Source organism: Elgaria multicarinata, chromosome 3 (genome assembly GCF_023053635.1).
Source record: "Elgaria multicarinata webbii isolate HBS135686 ecotype San Diego chromosome 3, rElgMul1.1.pri, whole genome shotgun sequence".
Classification (NCBI taxonomy): Eukaryota; Metazoa; Chordata; class Lepidosauria; order Squamata; family Anguidae; genus Elgaria; species Elgaria multicarinata.
In genome coordinates, this window is record NC_086173.1 from 11,992,445 (window position 1) to 12,019,729 (window position 27,285).

Consider the following 27,285-nt stretch of genomic DNA (forward strand, 5'->3'; position numbering starts at 1 on the left):
TTGCACAAAGAAGGAAACAGAGGTGAAACAACGGCCCAGGGCCCAAGCAACTTTTACCCCATAGATCACTGCAGCATGGCTGTTATCCAGAACTTCCAAACACATCAATGGCCCCTGTCCAGGGATTGTTACTTGTGCCAATGCCCCTTTAAAGCCAATGGAACAGAACCAACCAGTTACTATTTTCCTAAGTCAACAGGATGTTCTTATGTTGCCGTCGGTGCAACAATTTTTTCTATGGACTGAGGCTATTACTTCTAAGGCAGAACCTCTTCCAGCCCAAAGGCTGAATCCCATTTTGGAGAAGCTCTCAGGGGGGCTGAATTCCAGTGGTGGGTAGAGCCATACGCAAAAGGGGCGGGACCAAAATACCCAAAATATCAGCCTGTTTTAATTTACAGTTCTTACTGCCAGTAACTAAGCTTTAAGAGAGGCATCTCAATTTTTTAGAATGGGGAAGAAACAAAAGCTGGCAGACCATGAAAGATGGGTGGTTGGGGGAAAGGTGAGGTCAGAAAAGGGGGCATGGCCATCGGAAGAACCCTGGAGGGGTGGACTGGGACCCTAGGGAGGTTGTGGGCTCTCCCACACTAGAGGCATTCAAGAGGCAGCTGGACAACCATCTGTCAGGGATGCTTTAATGTGGATTCTTGCATTGAGCAGGGGGTTGGACTTGATGGCCTTATAGGCCCCTTCCAGCTCAACTATTCTGATTCTATGACCCCAGGAGGGCCCCAGGGTCGAGGTTCTGCATATTTGCTCTAACGCAACCCAAGGGAACGTCTTCCAGGGTAAGGATGCTTCAAAATGTAGGGGGTTGTTGGTCATTCGGCATGCTGATGCCTGCACTGCACACAGAATCTCTTGCCGATCCAAGTCTTGATCAGGGCTAATCCAGAGGGCATAGTAAGATCAGGACAAATGGAACACCCCAAAACAGAGATTATTGAACAATCTCTCTCCCTTCTCTTCTGCCCACCCCTCCTTTAGTTGTTAACACTTCCTTGATGTAAACTTCCCCCACTCCAAACCCCAGTACAGGTTGAGCACTACAGCTGCTATTTAGACACATCAGCTCCCATTGTTTGTGGACAGCTTTGGACTGGTCACCAAATCTGGAAGTCAGAATGCCCTCCCCTGCAGGGTTGTTGCAAGCCACAGGTGGTTAAAGCACGTTGCACAAAACAAGGGCTATCCACAGTATTAGATCTGCTGCCTGCTTTTACACATGGGGAGATAACTGGCCCAAAGGCCAGGAAGGGAAAAGCTAACTCCCAGTTCAGTCCATTAAGAAAGTGGTGCTGGCTTCCTAGAATGCAGCCAGTCAGAAGTCATTGAAAAAGCTGGGAGAAGATCTTCGAACAGGATTCTTGGCTCTGAGATCAGAGCACTGTCTCCAAACTCGGATCCAGGAATCCAACCTATTTTGTGCCCATCCCCCGACACTCTCTTGGACCCATAGGATTGCTCTCCCTGTCTGCTTGTTCCTCCACACCTGCGTCAAACCATCACAGCACCCCACACACTCTGGATCTTAGCACTCTGCTCATTTGCCCCATGACTTTGTTCTTACTGAAGTAGTAAACCTGTTTCTGGCCTGTACCATTTCAGCCTTTAGGAGGGGGCTCATGTGGCGCCCCTGAGATGCCGTCTCTGTATGAGCATCTGCAGCCTCAGTTGGCACAGTCCAGATACTGGTTTAGTACTTCCGCATGAAGAAAGCCATGATTAAAGAGTTATTGAAGGGTGGATTGTTTCCTCTTGTTAAGGTATGGTTAAAGGTCAATGGGGATTCTAATCCATGCAGGGGGTGTCAGTTACTCTGGACTGACTAATATCAGAAGACGTGAGTGTATCCTTGTGCATGTGATGAGAAGTTGAGAAGGAGAGAGTTAATCACTGAGAAAGCTCTTCTGTTGAGACAGCGCCCTCTACTGGCTAGAAGCAGGTTACCCATTGATGATGCCTATGTCTCTCTCCCCCCCCCCCACCCCCCATAGAGAAATGCTAATTTAAGCATTAGGCTGGAATGCCAAAGCATCATAGGTTTTGCAGGGAAGATCCATGAGAAGGAAACTAGATTCCTTTCCAATTCTGCCCATGAATCATCCCTTCAAAAAACTAACCAGATCACGCTGAAATGGGTTCAGATCTGTGGTACAGATGACATCTGCAAAACTGGGCCGCTAAGACTGAAAAGCCAAAAAAGGTTATTTTTGGTCTCCAACTGCAGTTTATTGCACTATGCCTAGGGAAGCTCCAGGCCCAGCAAAATATACACAGCGGACTCCAAGAGGCAGTTCCGGCTTCGTAGATACAAGTCGAGATGCCGCCGTCGCGCCAGTGCCAGCTTCCATGGCTTACTGATCAAGAGCTGTGCTTCAACACGCCAAACTGAGAAGACGTTGGCAGATGTGGCTGAGCAAACAGTCTCTGGGGCTGCAAAGAATTCCTGTGTCCTGTTAAGGTCTTGAGGACATGAGTGATGCTGTCAGGGATCTCCCATTCCACCGGCACTCCAGAAAATGGCTGGGTTGTCATGGATCCCCCTACTGGACTGAGAACAGAAAGGGTGAGAGTAGGGAGGGTACACAGCGTGAATGAAATGACACAGTTCTACATGAAATATAGAAAATGTGTTTCAACACTTGCCATTAAAATCTTCCTCGCACAACTCAAGTTTCTGAGATTATCATGCTTTCAGTGGTTATCCTAAGTCAGGGACCAGCAACCTGGTACCCTCCAGATGTTTCAGACTACAGCTCCCATAAGCCCTGGCCAGTATGGCCAATGGTCATGGATTCCAAGCGTTGTAGTCCAAAACATCAGAGAGGGGGCACCAGGTTTGCCTATCCCTGTCCCAAGAGCTAAGCAAAGAATTGCTGTTTGTGGCGTTACACCCCACAAGTCAATTCCAAATGTATGTCTGCAGTTTGTAAGTCTGTGGTTTTTAGAATGTTGGCCTGAGTGAGCGGAGTTAGAATGTCTTGGGAGGGGGGAGGAGTGATATATAAGGGAACGACTGAGGGGATTGAGAGATCTTTTCAGGAAAGCTTTTCAGGGAGACTTGTTAGGTACTCTTAGAGTCTGTAGTGCTCTGTGTTTATGGTACTTATGTTCTGGGAAATTTGAGAGTCAGTGTAGTGAGTGGTGTCTTTAGGGTGTGGTGTGCACGTAGTGGAAGTATATTAATCAATACTGAGAATAAAGAAAGTTCAAGAGTGATTGTGTGAGAAAAAGGAAAGCGCGAATGTGAATGAGTGACCGGATTGTATGAAAGGTTTCAAAAAGGTTTTTAAATGTTGTTATTTGAAACAAAGCTTATGAACTTTTAAAAATAAATTTTGATTGTTTTGTTTTTAAACAACACAAAAGTCCCACGTGTCTGTTTGGCATTTATCATCTTAAGTTTACACATTTAACACCCACTCTGACAATCATTCACCTAAGCAGATATAACTCACAGCGCATTATTATATATATTAAAATCCATTCTCCATTTTAAACCCCTTTCTCCACATAGTTTGGAGGAAGGGGGGCTTTATCCCTTGCCTCAGGCGTATCAAGTGGTGGTGCTTGGCTTGAGCAGGGAGTAGCCTTGGCCGGGTCTGTTGTTCAGAGCCTGTGTCGTGGCACTGTTATCTTTCACTCATTCTGAAAAGGGGACTTGCAAAAAGCCACTGGCCTGGCCATGAATAGCAATCGCCCCCATGGGGCCTGTCCTGTCTTTTTATCTCCAGCCCTCTGCCCAGGAGACAGAGAGAAAAAGTGAAAAATAGGAGTCCAGCAAGACCAGCTGCATCCACCCAGTCAAGAAGTTCCCTTTGGCTTTCTGGCCGCTTTCAAGAGAAAACAGGCAATTTTGTCAAACTCTGGCCTAGTAAATGCAGCAAGATTTACCAGCTGCCATCTTTCCCCCTCTTTGGAACCACAGCATAGCAGTGGCTGCCTTTCCTAAGTCCCATCCTAACTTCCGACTGTGTGTGTTGAGAAGACAGTAGAGTGCACAGGAGGGAGGCTTAGATGAGCAGATCAGGTGCTTTTTACTTGCAGGTGAAGAGGTGGCTTCTAACAATCTTGCAAAAAGAAGAAGGAAAAAGCACCTGATCTGGACATCTAGGCTTCACTCCCTTGCACTCTGCTGTCTCCTCGACGCACATGGCCAGTTTTTCTTTGATATATTTGGTCCATTTAACTAAGGGCAGGACAGTCATTTGGTAGCCCATGGGCCATAACTAGTCCCTGATACAGCTATACCCGGCCCCCAGCAGGCCAGATAAAACATATCATTAACCAGTATATGTTAAAACATGTGCCCAGTTTCCTTGCAACGGAAAGAAAAAACATTTGTAAGCTATAAGAAAGAGAGATTCCGTCCTTGATTGTTACATGAACTTCAGCTGTCTTCACTTTTTTCCACCCATGTTACAGAGGCCCTCTCTACTCTAGGACCTGGAAGATTTCTTCACCATGTCCTCAGTTTCCCACCAACCAATTAGGCTCAAGTTCTTCAGCTGCCCTTCCTCTCATGAGCCCTGTTTCCCCAATCAACATGCAGGATGTGTTTCCTCCCATCCTATTTGAGGGGCTCCACCAAGTCAAATTGGTCCACCACTTCCATTGAAAGCTGCATTGATTTCCAGCATCCCAAAACTGAGCCATCCTCCCCAACAGTTAGACTGTTCAGGAACATTCCATGACATCCTATCAGCTTGGCTAGAGAGGCAGGCAGACAGGTGAGACATAGATTTTAGCCTCATCTTGCTTTCAATATAGCCAATTCTATTTAAGTGTACACACACACACACAAATATTACTGTTGAATATAAGTTTTGGGACACCAACCTTACACAGCCAGTTTCACCTTTTCCGCGCAGAGCAGAAACTGCTGGACGTGTTCAGTGCAGTTGACCACAGAAGTCTGGTTTAGCTTAAGACACTGTTCAAATGCAGCAAATGGTTCAGCACAATCGTGGCGAATCTTCTGTACAATTGGGCTGCAATGAAAACCACAAACTGTAGGCATAAGTGGTGAAAAACTGGCAGGACAGGAATAGTGGGAGCTTTGCTTTGAATTGTGGGACAGTTGCTTCACCCGGAGAGTTATTATGTTGTAGAGGCCCAGAGTGTGAGCCAGGATACCTCTTACTCAAATCTCGCTTTGGCCATGAACTCACCCAGCAGCCTTAGGCAAACCACTAGCTCTCAGTCTTAGCCGCCACATCTGTAACATGGGGTTAATATTCAGCTAGTTTAAAGATGAAGATTACGGCACCTCTCCATTGTGCCTGGGTCCAGCTCCAGCTGAGAGCCCCCCTCCTCCTGCTACCAACTGTCGCTGCTGAGGCCATCAGTGGGAGAGGAAGCAGCAGCCAGGCACCTCTCCATCGTGCCTTGATCTGTATGAGACCATTAGAGGGAGGCGGAAAGGAAGCAGCTGCTGAACTTTGCAACTAAGAATCTAGCAGCTAAATGTGCTCTTCCCCCCAACTCCCTCCCTCCCAATCCCCTTTCCTTTTGTGTCATGTTTTTTAGATTGTAAGCCTGTGGGCAGGGACTGTCTTAAGAAATATTTTTATAAGCTGCCTTCAAAGCCTTTTTTGGCTAAAGGACAAGATAAAAGTGCTATAACAAAATAAATAAATAAATAATTGAGATAACGAATATGAGGTGCTTTGAACAATCTATCATACTATATAAATGTTAGACATTACCATCAAAATCAGACATCTGCCCCACTAAAATTCTTCCTTTCGGTTCTGCCACCCATTTCTGACCAAAAAGTCCCCTTGAGTATTTCCCCCAACTCTTACCATGGTTTCCCCTGAACATATATACCTCTCTCAGGTTTCACTCTAGCTCACCTCCACCAGTTTTTCTCTCTCTCTGATGACACTATCCCCCTTCACGTAATTGAGAATCTGTCTGCATGATTTATCATTCCATTCCAGGTTGGCAAACAAAGGTATCCCTCATTCCCATGTCATCATCGTCATTTATTTATTTATTTGAAGGGTTTCTATCTCCAAGCAAAAGACTCATAGTCCAATGACTCCTATAAGAATCAACTATTGGACAGTCCCCGCCCTCAGACTCAAAAGCATGATGGTGATGCTTGATTCTGACGCCCAGATGGATGAGAATACATCAACTGAACTCAGGTTTGCTCTGCATCTATTGTCCTTTTGGGTTGGCCTGTTCTTTGCTGGCCTGTTCCTCTTTCCTTTTCTTCTCCTCTGAATTTTCTCTTCTTTCGAGTTCAACCCTAATCTGTTTGTCCTCCTATCTCCCTGAGGGGAAGCGGGAGGACTAGAACCAATGGAGGAAAGTACATCTCACCTGTTTTTTCTAGCTAGGTGAAGAATCCTGGACAACAGACATTCAGCAAACACAGGACTAATTTATACAGCACACAGACCACAGCAAAAGCCCTTACCTTTCTAAGCCTTTTATATTATTTATTTATTGCATTTCTATACCACCCAATAGCCGAAGCTCTCTGGGCAGTTCACAAAAATTAAAACCATTGAAAGTATAAAACAACAGTATAAAACCATAATATAAAATACAATATAAAAGCATGCACTTAGTCACACTTAAACACACTTACCTCATGCACTGTTCCATTCCCTTAGCAGGCTAGTAGTGTACCACAAAGCCAAGCCTATGATCACTTGTGTCCTAAGTCAACATATGAATGTGTTAAAGGCAGTTAGACAGAAAAAAAGTCCCACAAGTCCCAGAATTCCCCAACCTGCCATGCTTGTTGGGGAATGGTGGGAATTGTAGGAGTTTTTTTCTGTCCACAGATGCATAGGATTGAGCCCTAAATCCATTTAAATATGACTGGGTGCATGTAGATGAGGGAAAACAGCATACCTGTGTAAGGGCTTTCCCAGTACTCCATGTCCTATATAAAATCAGCCATACATTCTGTTATGAAATCACAGCCAGAGCAAAAAGCGGGGGCAGGTGTCCTAGAATTCATCTAAGTTCACACAGAGGCAGTTGTTCTTTGCCAAATGGCACTCTCCCTGAGAAACTTACTGGGAAGAGGTGCACTTGGCCATGTCCACTTTGAGCTGGTGGCAGTCCTGCTGCCAGGAGGAAGGGTTGGCAGCGACACACTGGCCGTACTGCTCTGCTTCTTTGCGGCAATGGCGCGCGGTCACCTCCAGCGCTGCCTGCCTGTTAGGATGGAGATCAGAGAGCATTAGGGTTGTCCAGGTTAACAGGAATTCTAGGAAAAAACACTGTGTGGGTATATAAAAAGCCCTATAATATATAGAGCTTCTACCCCCTTCGCAAAAATCCTACCACACACACACTTAGTCTCATCCTCCCTTATCCTAGACATGTGTAGATATCTGTGGCTACTGCTAGAGGCACTCTGCACATTCTCCAATACATTCACCCAGTCATTACTTGACATATCCCTGGCGAACATACACACAGTGTGGAGTATGTGGGAAATGAGATTTTATTTTTGCATATAAGCCTTCTTGACTAGTAGCCATTGACCCTGTTCAGACAATACGCCAAGCCACAGTGGTTAAGCATTTTGAGCTAAACATTATGGCTTAGTGTGTCATGTGATCCATGATTTAGTATGTCATGTGAATCATTCCTAACCGTGGTGGCTATATAACCACAGGTTAAACATGCTCACTAACCATTTGCTGCAAAACGGCTAGCATCCTAACCATGGCTTGGCATGTCGTCCAAACAGGCCCAATAATAGCCTTATCCCCTGTGAATCTTTCTAACTCTCTTTTCAAAGCCCCCCAAGTTAGTGGCTGTGCCCCACAACTTATGGCAGCAAACTCTACAGTATGACTCCGCACCACATGAAGTAGCACTCCCTTGTGCCTGTCCTGAATCTCCTGCCACCCTGGACGACCACCATTGGGTTGTGGTATTACAACAGAGGGAGCGGTGGTCATTGAAAGAGCTGGGAGAAGACCCAAGAACAGTCTTCCCCCACACGGTGCCTTCCAGATGTTTTGATCTACATACATCATCTGACTATTGGCCATGCTATATGCAGCCTCTATCGGGGGTGGGCAACTTGTGGCCCTCCAGATGTTGGTTCACAAATCCCATCAGCCCCCACCAGCATAGACAATGGTCAGGGAATTGTAGTCCAAAATATCTGGCTGGCCATCTCTGCTATAGTTTCAGAGGCAACATGCCTCTAAATTCCCAGTTACTGGGGGACAACCCTGGCCTATTGCTTTCAGGTCCTGCACGTGGGCCATCATCCCGTTCTGGCTAGTGAGGGAACTTGAATGCTGGGCTTGATGGGCAAAAATGGTCTGATTCTGCAGGGCTCTTGTTATGGCCTTCGTTAAAACAAATCCTGCGACAAAGGCAGCCTCAAATTAAATTCAGAGAAAGGATGAGAAGCAGAAATCCCTCCCTTCACTCAGCGGTGAAAAAAGGAGGGCGAGAAGGGCTCGAGCGTCCCACACTCACATGCTGCTTCTGCGGCTTGAAGGACGAATCCACGTTCTTCCTTCTCCCGGGCACGCATGCTCCCTTCCTACCCGGGACAGCCTCCTGCGCATGCTCGAGCGAGGCGCCGACGAGAGTCTTCCTCCCTTGCCGCCATGACACCAGAGGACGGGATTGCGCTTCAGCGCGTGCTCGGGGAAACAGCGTCGTCGCTTCCCTGGAAGCCACGTGTATCGCTCTTCCGCGGGGGAGGGGGCCGTTGGTTTCAAGGCTGCGGGGGAGGGGCCGAGCATGCGCAGTTTGGCGGCGAGGGCCGCGAGCATGCGTGGTCGGACCGCGGTGGGCGCGGCCTGCCCCGGAAGTGGAAGGAGCTGGCCGGTGGCGGCGGCTGAGGCTCCCGGAAGCAGGATGGCGGCAGCAGCAGCAGCAGCAGCAACCGGTCCCGGGCCGGGTCCGGGAGACGAGCTGGTGCAGGACGTGATTCCGTACCGGCGGCGGTCGCGGCTGCTGTGGGGGACGGTGCTGCCCTTCTGCGTGCTCTACCCGCTCTGGCTGTGGTTCTGGGGGCCCTGCGCCTGCGCCTGGGCTTGGGGGGAAGCCGCCAGCAGCGCCGAGACGCCCGAGGCTGCGCTGCTCTTCCTCGCCGCCATCGGGGCCGTCCACCTGCTCACCGCCTTGGCCGGCCTGTGGAGCGTGAACGTCCACTGCTTGCTCTACTGCTGCAGGGTCAGTCCCGCACCGGGGGAGGGCGGGGGCCGGAGGCCAGGAGGTCACGGGCAGGGCAGAAGGGGGAAACGACGGGAAAGGGCCGACATCCCGTCCGCACGGCGTCTGTGCCCTTCGGAGCAGTCTCGTCGGCGTAGAAATAAATGGGCACTAGCCAACCCATTGGAATGAATGGGACTCGAGTTAGCCGGGACTAACTTAAGCGTTATTCATTTCAGTGAGACTATTCTGCAGACGACTAGCATTGGATTCTACCCTATTTCTCTGTGTTGGAGCTGCTGTTAGTGGCACATGCGTAGAAGCAGTTTGGGTTGTGTGCAAGGAATGTCCCCTGCAGCCAACTAAACGATCCCTGAGCAATGCTTAACTTTTTGAAAAAGAGATATCGGTGCTCATGCTTTTCTGCCAGTCCTTTCCCAATTCCTTGCATGGGGGATGCTGTATTTACAGGTGAAGTAGATGAACTCTGCCCTTGTTCATGGGCGTGTTAATTTGTTCTTTCTTAATATGATCCAGGGTTGAATACTGGCATTGCAACCAAATGCTGGGAAGTTGAGCCTGAAGGTGAACTTAGTTGTGGAGCATTATGAGGGTGGGAGTACCTCAGGGATTCATAAAGGTGATGGATCATTAAGAGATTTGGAAATCAAGAACTTTTGGTGTTGTCTTTTAGGCTTTGTTAGAAAAACAGCAGCAAATCCCCCCAAAAAAACCTTAGGTTGGTCTGTTAGTGTGTCCAGTTGCTAGTCTTTATTGCTGTTAGCCACATTTCTCTTCAGGCTTGATGTCCTGGCTGTAGAGTTGGGATACATGTGCTAGGGTTAGCAGATCTCTCATTCTAAAAAGGTTGTTCCTTCTATAAAAAAATCCACCCTTTATTCCACAGCATTAAAAGATGTTGTAGAACATGTTGAGTGCTGCTTATTTCAGGTAAGCACAGGACTGTCTCGAATGTCACATTTTCACGGAATAAAGCAGGTCACAAATCTAAGAAATCAATGTGATGAGTGAGCGTGGATGTAACTCAATAATAGAGCACTTGTTTGGCATGCAGAAGGTGCCATGTTCAATTCCAGCTTCTCCAGGTAGGCCTAGGAAAGAATCCTTTCTGAAACCCTGTAGCGCTGTCAAGCATTGTTGATAGATGGACCATTCTTATATTACTGCCTTTCTACCATGATAACAACTTTTACACACAATGGAACACATGTGTCCGCTTACCACAATGTAGCATATGCATCGTTTACTTGCAAATGCCCTACACAGGAGTTTGATTAAAGTAACCTACAGTTACACAGTGTCACTTATTCCTAAGCTTTCAGTTTGGTAAGCAAGTTTTCAATCTCAGTACAGAAAATTTATGACATAGTTTTCTCTGCTAATTGTTGGATCTGGACAACACTGATGATCACACTTTTGTAAGATCAAAGTTTCCTGAGAGAGCACTTTCTCACTTATCAATCTGCCCAGTCACTGAGGTCATCAGAGGGCATGCTCCTGGTGGTCCCACATGGACCTTTGACCCCATTGGAGTCCACCAGGAGATGATCCTTCAGTGTGGTGCCCCCTTTCTTTGGAACTCTGCCACTAGGGGTCAGGTAGGCACCAACACTGTGTTGCTTCCAGTGCCTCATGAACTGACAGCCATGGTTTTTATTGGCATTCTGTAATTTTAATATGGTGTTTCAATCTTTATTTATTTTTTACTATTATACCTCTTATATTCACTGCTCTGTAATCCGTTTTAGATATGGAGCAGCATACAAATTTTGAAAATAAATAAATAAAATTCTATCTCCAAACCTAAACATTTCTGTAATAGGAGCCAGAAAAAAAGAAAATAGGTAATAATCCCCTTTGGACATTTTGTTGTCCTCAATTTATAACAAAATAACTGTACCAGTAAGCAAAAGCTAGTATAGGGAACCTATATCAAAGCTCTTCACTAGTTGCTTTCTATTGTTGAACTTGCCACTACTATCCTTGCTTGAAATTTCCCCCCATTTTTCTTTTCTTTCCTTTTCAAAAATCTATCTGCAGATTATTTTTACCCTGTGTGTAAATGCCATGTTAAATTAATATTTCCTGAACTTTCATCCCTGGGGCACAGTATTTTCCCCCAGATTAAAATTGGAAGCCCATTTTATTTCACTAAAGCAAAAATGTGTATTTCCTTGATCAGCTTCTAGAGCAATAGCCAGGCATCCTCCTTGCAACCACAGGGTGGCCCAGTTACTTATATTTTTAATCTAATCATGCAGTCAATTGTGGGACTCTGCTTTCTGGACAGTGGTGATGCTCAGCCTTATAAAATAGGCTCACAGAAATTACTAGCCTGTAAAAAGTTTTACTAGCTGGTAAGAGGCTAGTAGCTTTGGTTTCCAGGTATTCATGGAGAAGAAGAAGAAGACAGCACAGGAATGCAGGATAGTAGCTTCTTAAAATGCTTGTTTATGAAATTGCCTTCTGTTATGTGTGTGGGCTGGTGGAGGAGCAGTGATGGCGCATTTCCCTTCCTCCATGTCTAGCACAGAAACTGAGAAGGCTGGTGGAAGAAAGATGGAATAATCTGTCCCTCCCCCAGTCCACTCACTTGCCTCCATGGAATTCCTTGTTGCTTCTGGCTAGTGGGTGAGTTCTTACATACAAATCCGCTGATGCTTCTGTAGTTTCCCAGTGCCTCCCAGCCATTGGGTAGGTGGCATCAGGGAATTCCTTCCTGAGGATAATATTCTTTATGTATATTGGCAGAGAGAGGAAGGATCACTGCTGCATGGGCCTTCCCTGCTCTGAGGAGCACAGCTTGATGGCTGCATCCAAAATTGGCCCCTTTCAATTTCTCTTTATTTAAAGTTACTGATTATGTTGGGAAAACAAATCTAAAAATACCTCCTGGCTGCTTATGGTTTTATTGGGCTGCATGTCAAAGCTTTTCTGCAAGGTTAGTAATCTAGTGAACTTTGCTCAGCAAAAGCAAAGGACATAGCTTTGCATGAGGCTGGATGCCAGTTGTGCCCTTCCCGAAGACCTGAAAGCAGCAGGGGCCTTTTGTTTTCACAACTACATTTAAACCAGGGGTGGGGGAACCATCATCTGATTGGGAGGCTAGGGCTCATGGGAGTTGGAATCCAGCATCATCTGGAGGGCCACAGATTCCCCACCCCTGCTCAACTTGCTTTCTTCCAACCATTGTGCTCAAGATAATTCTTTTGGGTTTGTGTGGCCTGAGTTGAAAGTCATGTGAGATTCCTGTAATTTCACTGCATGGCTTTCATGGATTTTCTGCCTCTGGGAAGGGACATAGCTTACCATTGGGGAACACATCAATAGTGTGCAGAAGGTCCCTGGTTCAATCCTCACTTAAGGAATTAAAGATTATGGCAACCAGCTTGATTGATAACTGGCAAATAGAGGGAGAAAACGTGGAGGCAGTGACAGACTTTGTATTTCTGGGCGCAAAGATTACTGCAGACGCTGACTGCAGCCAGGAAATCAAAAGACGTTTACTTCTTGGGAGGAGAGCAATGACAAATCTTGATAAAATAGTTAAGAGCAGAGACACCACACTGAAAACAAAGGTCTGCATAGTTAAAGCAATGGTATTTCCCGTAGTAACCTATGGCTGCGAGAGCTGGACCATAAGGAAAGCTGAGCGAAGGAAGATAGATGCTTTTGAACTGTGGTGTTGGAGGAAAATTCTGAGAGTGCAAGAAGATCAAACCAGTCCATACTCCAGGAAATAAAGCCAGACTGCTCACTTGAGGGAATGGTATGAAAGGCAAAACTGAAGTACTTTGGCCACATAATGAGAAGACAGGATACCCTGGAGAAGAGGCTGATGCTAGGGAAAGTGGAAGGCAAAAGGAAGAGGGGCCGACCGAGGGCAAGATGGATGGATGATATTCTGGAGGTGACAGACTTGACCTTGGGGGAGCTTGGGGTGGCGACAGCCGACAGAAAGCTCTGGCGTGGGCTTGTCCATGAAGTCACGAAGAGTCGGAAGCGACTGAACGAATAAACAACAAGGGCAACCTGAAGCCTGGGGTTGCTACTGCCAGTCAGAGCAGGCAAATACTGGTCAGGATGGACTGTGGTCTGGAAGAAAGCACAGGCTGCTCTATAGGGAAAGATCAGGAAGTGGCATCTAACTTAGTAGACTGTAAACCTTGTACAAGCCCTCATGCACAGCTAGATTATTTATTGATTACATTTTTATATCTCCCAATAGCAAAAGCTTAGTCACTTGCATCTTGAAAATCTCTATTCAAGGGTGGGGTATCTTTAAGTAAATCTATGGCCTGAAAGGAAAAGGGCATCACGTCAGCTCTTTTCCAGTTTACAAAAAACAAAAACGAGCATCCTCTGCCGGGTGTTCTTATTTACCCCAAGAACGCAGACCAGAGGATGGTGTTCTTAGTTGCCCAAGATGCCGAGCAGTGGGATGGGGTGAGAAACCAAAGCCGCCGCCTCCTCCTGGCTTTTGTATCACACCGGTCATTTTTGCTGACCCGGGTGGGTGGAGGGGGGGGTATAGAAAAACAGGCACTTTGCAGTTACAGTCCACTGCAGTTCGTATCAGTGCTTAGATTTTCTCCCATTTAAAACAGCTGGCACCATGTCCAGCTATGATTTATGTCCCAAGCCATGTGGCTGGAAGGTTGCGTAGAGGTGGCTGTGAACAAATGTCAGCATTTGAAAGGCCCTTAAAGCAGCATAGCATAGGAATGAACCCACTGTGACACCCTCAGCTCGGCAGCCACAGCCTTATTGCCATGTTGGCTGGGGATGAAGGGAGTTGTGGTAGAACACAACTGGAGGGCACCAGGTTGGGGAAGCCTGGGCAAGGAAATGGCCATTTTCTGTCATCAATGACGTTTAAAAATTAATCTGAAGTTTATTATGTGTTAATTTTCACATACTGTCAGCTGGTTGGCTACTTGTCACGCAGAAAGGCAGGATATAACTATTGTAATAAAAGAAAAATACAAACATTTTAAATGTTTTATTACAAATATAGAAGTAATTCATATTTATGATTTTATTTATTTATTTATTACATTTTTATACTGCCCAATAGCCGAAGCTCTCTGGGCGGTTCACAAAAATTAAAACCATCATAAAACAACCAACAGGTTAAAAACACAATTACAAAATACAGTATAAAAAGCACAACCAAGATAAAACCATGCAGCAAAATTGATATAAGGTTAAAATACAGAGTTAAAACCGTATAATTTAAATTTAAGTTAAAATTAAGTGTTAAAATACTGAGTGAATAAAAAGGTCTTCAGCTGGCGACGAAAGGAGTACAGTGTAGGCGATACTTAATTCCTATAACTTTTCATGCTGTGTATGTATGATTCATACTAAACTAATTATTCACAACAAAGAGATAAATACAGAAGGTAGAATGGCATACTAAAAGTTATTAATTCAATACACTGCAAATGAAATCCATAAGCATATGCATTTAAAACAATAACTGCAACTTTAAAAAAAAACAAAAAACCTAAACTATATGGCAGCAAAAGAAAAACACAATAAACCACAGAGCCAGGAATAATCTATATAGGGAGAACAATTCAACTAACAGTGAAGACCCATTGGAATATGAATGTCTTCACCAACTTCCTAAAGATTGCCAGGGAAGGGCTGTGGAACTCCAGAGGGAGAAAGATGCACAACATGGGTGCCATGACCAAGAAGACCCTATCCCTTATAGCTACCGACTGCTTCAAAGGATGGTGGGATGTGGAACCAGTCCTTGTCCAAAGATATAAATAAAAGAGTAGGATCGTGTGAAGGGAATGTGTGATTATTTAAAAAACCATGTCCCTAAAGGTAATTACTAGCACTTAGATTGGGGCTCAGAAACAAAGCAGGAGCCAGTGCTGTTCAAATAATAATGGGGTAACATGCTCCAAGTAACCAAGTTTGGATGTGTTCCTCCAACAGTGGTTCAGATCTAATTAATTCCACTGCAGTGGAACTAGATAACATATTGGGTTACTCTCTTCTTAGCTCAGCAATTAATCTGGTTGTAATTGTAAAGCAAGACCAGCCTGAGTTATTTCAATGCTTGAGGCAAACAAAACAAAACCCACTCTTATCAGTGATGTGTTGCCTGAAATTGCTGTATGTTTCTTTTACCATTCAAGTGTGCTATTAAAGTCATTTGCTTACATTTAGTTCCCATTTTCACGATCTTAACGCACTGAAAATGTGTTAATGGCTACAATCAGCTTAATTTTAGAGATTACAGTATAAGGGGACAGTTGCAAGGTTGTTTTTAAAACATAGCTGTTGTTAAAAACCTCTAATACTGAAACAAATGTAAATAACGGATAGTTTGCCACCTGTTAATTGTGCTTGAAATTAGCTGCCAGAGGCAACCACTGCATTCTATTTGTAGTAGGGCCAGCCTGGTGCAAAAGCTTCAGACGGACAGGTACATAATTGGACAGCTCAATCCTATGCATGTCTATTCCGAAGTAAGTCCTACTGAGTGCAGCGGGACTTGATCCCAGATAAGGGTATCTAGCATGAGTGAGCAATCTGCAAGGGATTAGATCTCTGCCAGGAGCAATAAACCCCTCCCTCAGCAGCCCACTGGGCAGGAAGGGAGATAGAGGAAAGAGGGGGGCAAAACAAGAGAAAAAATGTAATCCTTCCTAGCTCTGGCCTCTCCCACAAACCGCTTTAGGCTCACTGCCAGCATGTGGCCCTCCAGGGGGCGGTGGGGAAAGATCCCCAACCCCTGATATATTGGATTAGATACTGAGGTTTTAAATGGTCACACTGGGAGTTTGCATATTTTTATCATTTATTTTATTTATTACATTTGTATCCCACCTTTTTTCCTCCAGGGAACTCAAGGTGGCGTACATAATCCTCCTCTTCTTTTCCATTTTATCCTCACAACAACAACCCTGTGAGGTAGGCTGGGATGAGTGTCTGTGACCGGCCCAAAGTCACCCAGTGGGTTTCCATGGCCGAGTGGGGATTAGAACCTGGATCTCCCGACTCCCAGCCCTACACTTTAGCCACTACACCACGCTGGCTGTTCATCTGTTACCATCTGTTCTGGACTCTTCCACAGCCCAGATAAATGAATTAATGTAAGCCAAAATTGTTTGCATCCAGGCAAAGAACTGTAGTTGATCTATAACCAGGGTGGGCAACTTGCAGCCCTCCAGATGTTTCGGCCTACAATTCCTTTTGGCCCTCTTCAGGGTGATTCCTACCCTCAGTGATATAGATAAGGTTAAATATCTGTTGTCCAGTACAGACAGGTTTGTAATGTTCAATACAGCCAAATTTGCTGTGAAGGCTGCTGAGCTTAGACAAACTCATGTGGCCTGCCTTGAGATGTAAGGTTTTAGCTGTATGTGCATGTATGTTTTAACATTTTATAACATTTTATCTATTCTTTTTTTGTATGACATGCTTTTATACTCTGTGTATAACTTTTGTCTAAGTAATTGGCTAAAAACTGTATTTGGTTGCCTTCAATAAATTGGTTGATTGGAAAACCCATTGCTGCCAGTCAGTGTTACAATACTGGGCTAGATGGATTCTGACCCAGTATAAGGCAGCTTCTTATGTACCTTGCTGATGAGGTAGGGAAACCGTTAACAGTGGATTAAGCCTCGGACTGCTTAGGTGTGTTCATGCTGTAGGGAGAATTTTTTGAGCCAATATGATACAGACAACCTTTACCTTTCACAACCCTGAGGGTCACCTATCTAACACTCTCTCCTCTTGTGTATTGCCTCTACCAAATTTCACTTGGCCTCGTCCAAATTCTAAAAGACTGTTTTTCCAATGGTCTTTCAGGTGCGCTGTCCCAAGAAAGCCACATTGGCTAAAGTTGTGCCAACCCCAAATAATGGTTCTGCTGAACTGGTGCCGCTGCATCGAGATCAGGTAAGAAATTGGGCTAGGGTTCTAATCTAACAGTGATTAGCTGCCCCCATGTGGAAACTTCCAGTACCCCATTTCAGGTCAGACATTGTTTTGGCAGTGAGGCACCTTAAAGTAGATAGTCAAAACCCACAGAAATGTAGACTTTGTGGCCAAAACAAGGAAGAGGCGTGTGTACAATGGCCACAGCGACAAGCCTCGATTCCAGAGAATCCTTGGTTATTGTTTACAAGCAATGTGCAAGTGCACACTGCCCAATCGTTCCCATTCTGTTTGTCCTGCTAGTGGGAGCGGATGAACAAATCAAGGACTGTGGTTTATTTTTCATAATGTTTGAACCGGATTCTGGTTGTCTCTCCCAAAACAAGACAGTCATCAGCTAACAGCATGCTGTTACACCTGTGTTCCAGAGAATCCTGGCTTATTAGGAAGTCAGTCCTGTCGTTGGGTTGGATTCAGTATTCTCTTGCATGAAGGAAAGAGGTTCTTCTGTCTGTGGAAGGGACTCTGATCCAGTGGAGGCTTTCCTGGAGGAAGAGAGTGGGGAGGCGATTCGGATTCTCCACCCCTTCTGCAGCCCCCAAACACGTACACATGCATACACTGTTCCAGAGGGTCCCCATGCCGTCTGGAGCAGATTTGGGGGGATGCAGTGAGGCTGCAGGGGAGGGGGGAATTGGCGAGATATCTCCCCCCTCTTCCACTGAGAGGATGCTCCTTCCAACAGAGTGTCAGATAGCATTCAAGCTGTAACTTTTTAAGAGGTTTGAGGCTATTTATTTTTTATAGTGGGACTTTTATCAGCATTGGAGTTGCCAGTCACGCCTCGTAAAGTCGTGGTTTGGCGCTGAGTTGCGCCTCTTACTGTAGTGCTTCATTGATGCTTGGATTTGCCCACAGAGAGGCTGATGGATGGGCCTATCTCCTGACAGGAGGCAGTGCCTTGAAACATGATGGTGGAAGTCCATAAAATGGCCTCTTGCATGGGGAAGCTTAATTTCTGCATTTCTTCTAGGGGGAGGATGGACAGGAGGTCCTTTCCTTTGAATTTCAGAAAATCAAATATTTCTATGAGATAGACGAGAAGAAACAATTCCTTCCTGTGGCTTTCCCAGTGGAGCAGCCGCTGCAGTATTATCAGAATGCTCGGGGGTACCAGGAAGACAAAGAGATCAAAGCAGCTGAGAAGAAATATGGCACCAACAAGTAAGTGGGCCAGAAAGATGGGCCAGGCTACTGGCAGGCCGCATTTATGGCAAGCGTCTCCAGAAATGACAGTACTAGAGCCCTTAGCTGCCGAATGCCTGCGTCCAGTGTAGGCTAACTTAAAAATATTAGTTGGCAGGATTGGAAGGCTAGCCTGTCACTAACAAAGTACTTTTCTTAACAGCCCTTTTTGAGCAAAAGTACTTCTTCTCTGCCCCTTCTTCCATCTATCTAAAGTTGGCAATCTTGTCATCCTTAAAGGCCTGCTGTGTTGAGGCAAATTTTTATTGACTGGCAAAATGTCAGAACGAACGATCCAGCTAGTTCCTGTTATCGAACTAGCTGAAGAAACAGTATCCCTGTCTAACACCCACCTAAAGACAGCAACCTTCTTGCCTTAAAGGCCTAATTTTGCGGCCTGCCAGGTAACAACAGCAGAGCTTTCAGGAAAGGCAGGAGAGACAATGAGAGCCCAGCTCAATAGTTACAAGACAGTGATGTCATAATGGGGAAAAGTTGTCAATCCAGCTTTAAAGTACATTTCTGCAAATGCTACAGTGGCTACAATTATTATTCTTTCTCTGCCTATTGACTATGTAATTGATTCAGTTCTGGGGCTGGCAATGGAATCTGAAATTTAGGAACAATCTCCATTAGATAATGCCTCGAGCATTACAATCCAGAGTTAAGAAGGTCTTTATTTGGAGGACAACTGTCCTGCTACATGTTCTCACACAGGGGGAAATGGAATTTCCAGGACCTCAGAGGTTGCAACCAGGGCAGGATGGCTTTAGCAAAACGTGAGGGCCAAAATGAACAAGGGTTCTGCTTTTCACACAGGGCAGAGATGGTTGTGCCGGAATTCCTTGAGCTTTTCAAAGAGAGAGCAACAGCCCCTTTCTTCGTCTTTCAGGTAAGCAAAAAATGTAGAGAAATATGCAACTGTTTTGTGCGTGTGCAGGGGTCTCTGTTTTCCTAAATCCACAAGTCTACAGTCATCAACATTTGTTGCCTTCCAGTGTATTGTGAATTGCAGGCTGTTGCCTTAAGCCAGGGCTGGGCAAACTTTATTTTTTCTGTCGAAGGCTGCATTCCCCATGGATAATCTATCAGGGGCTGCTGGCAGGACATTACTTGTTTGCGGGGCTGAAGCCAGCAGTGGGCGGGGCCAAAACCCACCTAGCAGGCTGCCAGGGAAGGGACCGAGGTCTGAACTGACCACATGCAGAGGGCTTTTGTAATTGTGAGTGTTGCCCACACCTTCCTTACGCAGATAGCAGTTTGGGATGGACCTGGTGTTGTACAAATGGTCTCAGCAGAGAAACTTCATTCTTTATCTTAACAAAACTGCCCTGTAAGGAACCTATGAATAAATGGATGATGCTTATTGACCAAGATAGACATTAATGAGCTATCTGTTCTTGACTTATCTATTCTTGCCAACGATGTATCAGATGCATCCCAAAACTGTATTTCTGGAGAAATGCAAAGAGACAATTGATACATTGTTGGCAGATTCAGGTGAGTCAGTTGTGTTAAGTGCTTATCTCATTAAAGTCTATCGTTAGTCAATCGGAGTTATACATATATTAATGCTAAGTTGTGTCGATAGGTTTACAAATTCTTTATATGGAACTTTTCTTCTTCTTTTTTAAGATAAAGGCTATCATTCTTTTGGGTTCAGAGTGACCCTGCTGGTTTTGGTAGCTTCTTTCGTTCGATGGTCTGCTATATTCCATGTGCTTGCTCCTAGTACAGTTGGCGATAAGAGAGCGTGTAAGAGGGAAAGTACTGCATGAGGCATGCAGAAGATGTGCGACTGTATAAATAAATTAAAGTGATTAATCTGGCCCTTGAAATCACGCATAAATATCAAGTTATTTAATTGCTATGTAAATGACAGTGCACAGAAGACCACTGTGACTGTATAGTACTAAGAATGAGAGAGATGAGAAACCATTTAAGTCCTTTACAAGTGCTCAACACCCAGAGCATTATGTTCACACATGTGCCCATCATCACTGGTGATGTTGACATGGAATGATGACTCCCAGGTCCATTACTCGTAACATAACATCTCCACCAAACAGGGCAGCTAAAGGAAGAATAAATTGTAGAAGAGCAAATACTGTTAGTTGGCTTAAATTGTATCCACTGAGGGAGGAGTCCGCAGAAAGTAGATATCCAGATGATTCACCTTCAATTCCCAGCATTCGTGACCATTGCCCATTTTAGCAGGGGCTTCTGGGAGTTGAAGTCCAAAGTTAAGACTATTGTTTTTAAAATAATAATACGTTTTGGTGATGAAGACTTGCATGTGTTAATGGGCCACACCTCACATTCAGTGCTTTTCTATGTCAATCAATCAATTTATTGAAGGCAACTAAATACAGGTTTTAGCCAATTACCGTATAAAAGTGTGTCATATAAAAAAGAATAGATAAAATGTTAAAACATACATGCACATACAATTAAAACCTTACATGTTAAAATATTGAAGCTTTTCTATGTAGTCATATTCCTCTGCCACTAATGAAGTGCAGAGGAACCGAGCAAAGGTAACATGCATGTATCACCCAACTCCTAGTTTCACCTCAGTCTTTATTAAGGAAGGTAGTACTTTATGGGCTTGTTCAGACAACACATTAAGCCATGATTGAGCCGCTCAATTTTTTGTAGCAAGTGGCTAGTGAATGTGTTTAAACCGTGGTTATGTAGCTACCATGGTTAGGAGTGGTTCACACGACACGCTAAGCCATAGTGTTTAGCTCAAAGGGCTTAACCACTGTCGCTTATCGTGTTGTCTGAACAGGAGCAATGTATTTCCCCATCCCCTCTCAATTCAGGCACCCCTTTCAGTGAGTAGAAGTGAAGCTTGGGCATCTGAGGTTCAAAAAGAAATGTGAAGTTCCAAATCCATTCAGAAGTGTGAAGCTACGTAATCTCCGAGGGTATTAGGAGTAGGCACGTGAAATAGCAGGTGTAAAAATGAAAAAGCTACCAAATGTAGAGTCTCACACTGGACATTACGTGTTCTCCATGGAATTTAGTGTATTTTTAATTTATTTTAAAAGATTTTTAGCCTGTCTTTCAGGGTAAAATCCTCTCAAGGCGTTGTGCAAGATTAAAATGGCATAAGTATGCCAAAAGCAAATAATTAAGCAATAAATAAATAGTCAGTAAAGGCCAGCCATGCTATTATTGATGGTGTCACTTGCCTAGAGATGAAACAAAGTGAATCAAAAACACCAGATTATTTGAGGAGTGTTTCAGTTGCTTTACTGTTCAGCTTCTAAGGGCGCAGTCCTATGCACATTTAGACGAAAAACTCCCAGCACTCCGCAGCCAGTCCTGGGGATTGCTGGGAATTGTAAGACATTTTTCAGTCTAACCGTGCATAGGATTGCGCCCTAAGATGGAAAAGAGTTAGGGGGGCTGTTGCCTGAGACCATGTAAACTGATCTTCAGTGATTGAAAACCGGGGGTAATCTTTTAATTCCCAGAAGCTGGATCATGTCCTGCTTTTATCATTTATTGAGGTTTTATTGGATATACAAAACCCCAAGTTCTTATGTGCATAACAATCCTGCCCTCCATCAAGTCCCCAGATCAGTGCATCACAGCTTATGAGGAGCTAATTGAAGTTTTCCATAGTGCCCTACAAAGCAAACCAAATCCTTCCAGACACCATAAGGCTACACGAAATAACTGGTTTGACCGGGACTGTGCTCGCCTTAGGAAGTCCATAAACTCTATATACCATTCCTATAGGCTAAGCAACGATAGATCTCCTCCTGGCATTTATTACCAGCTAAAGAAGGAATATAAGAAGCTCATCTCCCGGAAGAAAAGCGAAGCAAATAGAGAAACATGGCAACTGCTGATAGGGGCCTCTCTCACTAATAATTCTAAAACTTTTTGGCAAATTATAGCGAAAAATCTGAACCAATGTAATAGTAAAATTGAATGTCACATACCCGCAAATGTGTGGGAGTCCTATTTATATTCCGTTTTTCAAGATTGTTCTAGACCAGATCTCATTCCCTCCCTTCCCTCAGACACTCCTGTCTGGCCAGATGTAGATGTCAATACAATAGCAGACCTAATCCTGCGATTAAAACCGGGCAAGGCTCCTGGCCCAGACGCCATTCCTCCAGAGATGCTGAAAAATAACATAAGATGGTGGACCCCAATCCTTACCCCTCTCTTCTCTCTAATCAATAAGTCCGGCCGAATCCCAGAGGCATGGCTGAGAGCGTTTGTCATCCCAATCCATAAGTAGGGCCCGAGAGATGACCCTTCTAATTATTGACTTATCAGCCTACTATCAATAGTTGGGAAGCTCTACGCGAGTTTCCTAAATGGTAGGCTGAAGGACTAGATAGAGACTAATGGGAAAGAACAGATAGGATTTAAGCCCAGATGCTCCACCCTGGACCATTGCCTAGTTCTGTTACATCTGGTCCACAAATACACGACACCAAGGGGAGGCAAACTCTTCACTGTATTTATTGATCTAAGATCTGCCTTCGACTCAATCTCCCGTGATCTTCTTTGGAACAAACTGAGGTCATTTGCGATTGAGCCGAGACTCCTTTTCCTGATCCAATCACTCTATTCTAGAACAACAGCCCAGGTCCGCTGTAGAAATCTTGGCCATTTTACTAAAGAGATTGGCTCCCTACGTGGGGTCAGACAGGGATGCGTACTAGCTCCCACTCTTTTTAATTTATATTTAGCCGATCTTCCATCTTCTCTTGTACCAATACAATCCCATCCACCAAAGATAGGCTTAACAAAGGTTTCAATTCTACTCTACGCAGACGATGCGGTACTTATATCGCAAACCCGCCTGGGTTTAAAGCGTCTAATGAACAGCTTTGCGGCCTTTGGCCAAAACAACAGCCTTTCAATTAATTATCAGAAGTCTAATGTTCTGGTTTTTTCTAGGAGGAGGGTTACCTTTCCCTGGTCAATAGGGGGGGTAAAAATCAACCAGGCCAACTCGTACAAATATCTAGGCCTTTGGTTTAATGAAATACTAAAATGGATCACTCATAATAAATATGCTAAAGCTAGGGCAGAGAACTTAATTGGGGCACTTTCTCGTTTTTTTTTCTCCAGGGGTGGGCAATACATTCCAGCCGCCACTCAGGTCTATAAAGCAAAGGTGGTGTCCCAATTTCTATTTGGTGCCCCAATATGGCTTCCTCTTTATAAGAACTCACTAGAATGTGTCCAATCTTCCTTTCTAAGGCTAGTATTTGGAGTTCCAAGATGTGTTGCTAGTGCAGTCTTAAATCTGGAAGTTGGGTTGAGTACTGTCCAAAACATCTGGAGAACTGCTGCCTTCCTGGTGTCCCAATTTCTGTTTGGTGCCCCAATGTGGCTTCCTCTTTATAAGAACTCACTGGAAGGTGTTCAGTCTTCCTTTCTAAGGCTAATATTTGGAGTTCCAAGATGTGTTGCTAGTGCAGTCTTAAATCTGGAAGTTGGGTTGAGTACCCTAAAATGTATAGGGTGGATACATACACTCTGTTTCTGGCTGCGTTGAAATTTAAGTCCTGTCCCTAATTCGTTCACCTCCATGGTCTGGACGGACTCTTATAAATCTCCATGGGTGAAAGCAGTTCAGCTAAAACTTATCACCATAGGGCTCTCCCAAGACCATCTGTTATCCCTGGACCTGGGTAGCGCCAAAAGGATAATTAAGCAGAGACTCCTGGATATTGATACTCAGGAATTACAGCAAGCTGCACGGGGCCCATGTTCCCCGTATGCCTTGGGGCTATGGGATCACGACCAAAATAGCGTACCTCTGTATTTAAGCTGGTTATCTATACCCAAATATAGGCGGGCATTTTCCCTAGCAAGGCTTAATGCTACGCCTTCTAGGGTAACGGAGGGCAGATTTGGGAAAGTTCCACCATCAGATAGATGCTGCCCCTGTAACAACGAGGAGGTGGAATCTATCTCCCATGTACTATTCAACTGAAGCTTCTATCAGGAGGCAAGAAAAGCCCTTATCCATCCTTCCATGCAACGATTACCTGGACGATCGTCCGTGACCCTTATGCCGGTCCTTTTACAGGGTCAAGATAAGCATACCACTGAACAAGTTGCTAAATTTCTTAATCACGCAATCCTTACCAGATCAGTTATGGTGGCAGGATTTTCCTTTGCTTCTAGCACAGAACTTTAAGGAGGCTCATGTAATCATACTCCGTTTTAATTTCATGTATTTTAAATATTTATTATGTGTTTTTATATGTTTTATATGTTTTATTGGTCTGTTGGTCTGTAACAAAAGGAATTGAAATTGATTGGCCAAAACCTGCAGGAGCTTCTGCAAACACCAGCCAAGTGCACAGCCAACTTTGCCCTTTCCCCTTGCAGGGAATGAGGAGCAGGACTTCCTTTTGCTTCTAGTACAGAACTTTAAGGAGGCTTCATGCAATCATACTCTGTTTTAATTCCATGTATTTTAAATGTTTTCATATGTTTTATTGGTCTGTTGACTGTAATAAAAAGAATTGAATTGAATATTCTGCCATCCATTACACCCTCATCGCCTGTTCAGGTGTGCCTGATGAGTCTAGCGTGGGTTAGGCAACTTGCAGCCCTCCAGATAACGTTGGACTACAACCCCCATATCCCCCAACTATTAGCTAGGCTGGGGCTGATAGGTGTTGTAGTCCAAAAATATCCAGTGGCCTAGCCTCTTGTAGCAAAGGGTTTGCATTAGGGTGGTGGAACTCCTGCCTTCTTTTCTTTGGACATCTGACACGCACCTCCTTGCCACATACCACACTGCTTTTGAAACTCCACTCTTATCGGAAAAGTGGGTTTTTTATGTCACACGAGAGACTGCTGTTCCATTAAAAACAAATCTAAAACCAACTTAGGTGCACAGAACTAGTATCACGTTTCCAGGACACCATCTCATTAATCCATACAACAATCTAATTTAGGTGGACCAGTATCATTTATCCTCATATTGCAGATGAAAAGAGAGAGAGAGAGAATGGCTTGCCCAAGGCTACCTTGTTGAGATCATGGCTAAGATGATACTTGATTCAGAGGCTTTAGCCACTATGCAGATCCAAAAGTGGCCATGCCTCCAAGTCTCCCAAAGGAACTGACCTTATTTTATCAGCACTAAAGGGATTTGTTTCTGCTTCCCACAGGTGTTCTGTGTAGGACTATGGTGCTTGGATGAATACTGGTATTACAGTGTCTTCACCCTTTCCATGCTGGTGGCTTTTGAAGCGTCTCTCGTCCAGCAGCAAATGAGGAACATGTCAGAGATCCGGAAGATGGGCAACAAACCCTACATGATCCAGGTAAGCAGAGGCAGGTGATGCTGAGATGTACAGTGACACACCTGAAGCTGTTCTGATGAGACTCACGGCTTCTAGAATGCTGAAGGCCCTGTTGCTCAGGTGACGCAAACAGCAAAGGCATGAGTGCTCTGGACTGGGAAGGAGGGAAGGCAGTTGGTGGGGAGGGGAGCAGCCAGGAGGAATGGCCTGGGAGTGTTGGGATGAAATTGCGGAGTGCCTCAGCCCAAGACTGGAGGTAGGGTAAGGGGTTTACCCGATCACCCAACTCCTTCTCATCTGCCTATTAATGGGCGTGCTATTACCCACAACTCCCAAGTCCAAGGGGATTCCCCCCTTGCAGTGTTCCCCTTGCATTCATGCCCTATGCATCTCCCCTACTCTGCAAGATTCATTAGTCTGGTGAGAATAGGCATCACCCCTGCTGAGCCAGGGAATGCTGTAGCAGCCGCTCACAAGCAGCAGCCCAGCACTTCTCCAGAGCATCTGTGGCAGTTACTCAAAGCGGCTTGAGTTCCAGTCAGCGTTTACATCTTCTGTCCCCCTACAGGGGTTAATCCCAACATGTGAGGGTGGGAGACAGCCTTGCAGCAGCCAAAGTGCTTACAGCTGGCCTCTGTTGGAAGCTGAATGCTGGGTTTTAATGGAGACGTCAAGTCTGATCCAGCAAAACTACCCTTCCCTTCCGCTCCCTCCTTCCCTCCATAGCCTGACTGCGTTTGGCAGGCCTGGCCAGGAGAAGGCAGCCAAGAATTATTGATCCAGTCTGGTGACATTCAGAAATGGTGCTGAGTATCTGATCTAGAGAAGAAAGACATCTTGTTGGGGCTTTAAAAGCTGGGGAACCTCTCTTGGGAAGTGAACCATGCCTCCGACAACAAGAAGGTGTTTAGGAGGACCTCCAGCGTCTTCTTTGCACTGACATTCCTTCAGCCCAGCAGCCTCATGCAACTCTAGTCCTCATGATGACACAGCGTGGGCCCCTCCGTGTGTGCTCGTTGTTCAATGAGCAGCTAGTTCAGGAGTGAAATGATAAGGTTGAGAGGCACGAAAAATGTCCCAGCAGCAACAAGGTACCTGCCTTGCCCATCTAACATTAATTTGATCTTCTGGAAGGCTTTTTACTGGATTAGGCCCTAGTCGCCACCTAAGAACGGACGCTTTTGTGTAAACTTGCAACGGATCCTTTTTTCTATCATTTTCATTATGCCGTTCTTGGAGCAAAGCTGTCACAACTGTCGGGATATGGGTAAGTCAAACAGTGGGCTGCATCCTAAGTGTCACCGCTCTCTCTTCACCTTGCAGGTTTACAGAAACAGGAAGTGGCGACCAGTTTCCAGCGATGAGATCATTCCAGGGGACATTGTGTCAGTCGGTAATGGAGCTCCCTTCTTTATCGCAAATAGGAATTTATAAAATCTGCTAGCTGTTCTTACTTGGGGCAGAGTGCAGCCTCAGTCATTTCCTATCTTAAGTATCGGCGAAGATACCAGGTGCTGGCTGAGGGTCAGGGCAGGAAGGGGTCTGTTGATATCTCTGAGGCCAGATCTTCCAGCTTGATCATGATTAGAGTCATCTGGTTCAGGTTGGAGGGTCTGTAAGCGCAGAGGGGGTTTTTTGCCTCCTGTGACGTCAC

The 27,285-nt window shown here is 45.1% G+C and overlaps 2 protein-coding genes across 5 annotated transcripts in view; one reads left to right on the plus strand and one right to left on the minus strand.

Moving 5' to 3' along the window:
• Window positions 1–8,617, minus strand: part of CHCHD5 (coiled-coil-helix-coiled-coil-helix domain containing 5) — a 474,014-nt gene extending 465,397 nt beyond the window's left edge. The window contains exons 1-4 of one of the 3 annotated variants that reach the window (XM_063119293.1): window positions 8,476–8,617; window positions 7,048–7,188; window positions 4,846–4,997; window positions 2,211–2,552 (exon numbers count right to left, since the gene is read on the minus strand). In XM_063119293.1, coding sequence (XP_062975363.1) covers window positions 4,847–4,997; window positions 7,048–7,188; window positions 8,476–8,567 — 384 coding nt within the window. In that variant the 5' untranslated portion in view covers window positions 8,568–8,617 and the 3' untranslated portion in view covers window positions 2,211–2,552; window position 4,846. Of the gene's footprint in view, window positions 1–2,210; window positions 2,558–4,845; window positions 4,998–7,047; window positions 7,189–8,475 lie in introns of those variants that run through there. The other 2 variants (XM_063119291.1, XM_063119292.1) reach the window with 2 other exon arrangements.
• Window positions 8,618–8,836: 219 nt separating this feature from the next.
• ATP13A1 (ATPase 13A1) overlaps window positions 8,837–27,285 on the plus strand; it is a 50,986-nt gene continuing 32,537 nt past the window's right edge. For both annotated transcript variants that reach the window (XR_010025164.1, XM_063119275.1), the window contains exons 1-6: window positions 8,837–9,180; window positions 17,017–17,106; window positions 18,119–18,309; window positions 19,150–19,222; window positions 25,497–25,652; window positions 26,955–27,024. Coding sequence is in view for 1 of the 2 variants with exons in the window: in XM_063119275.1 (XP_062975345.1) it covers window positions 8,863–9,180; window positions 17,017–17,106; window positions 18,119–18,309; window positions 19,150–19,222; window positions 25,497–25,652; window positions 26,955–27,024 (898 nt within the window). In the remaining variant the exon portion in view is untranslated. The remainder of the gene's footprint in view (window positions 9,181–17,016; window positions 17,107–18,118; window positions 18,310–19,149; window positions 19,223–25,496; window positions 25,653–26,954; window positions 27,025–27,285) is intronic.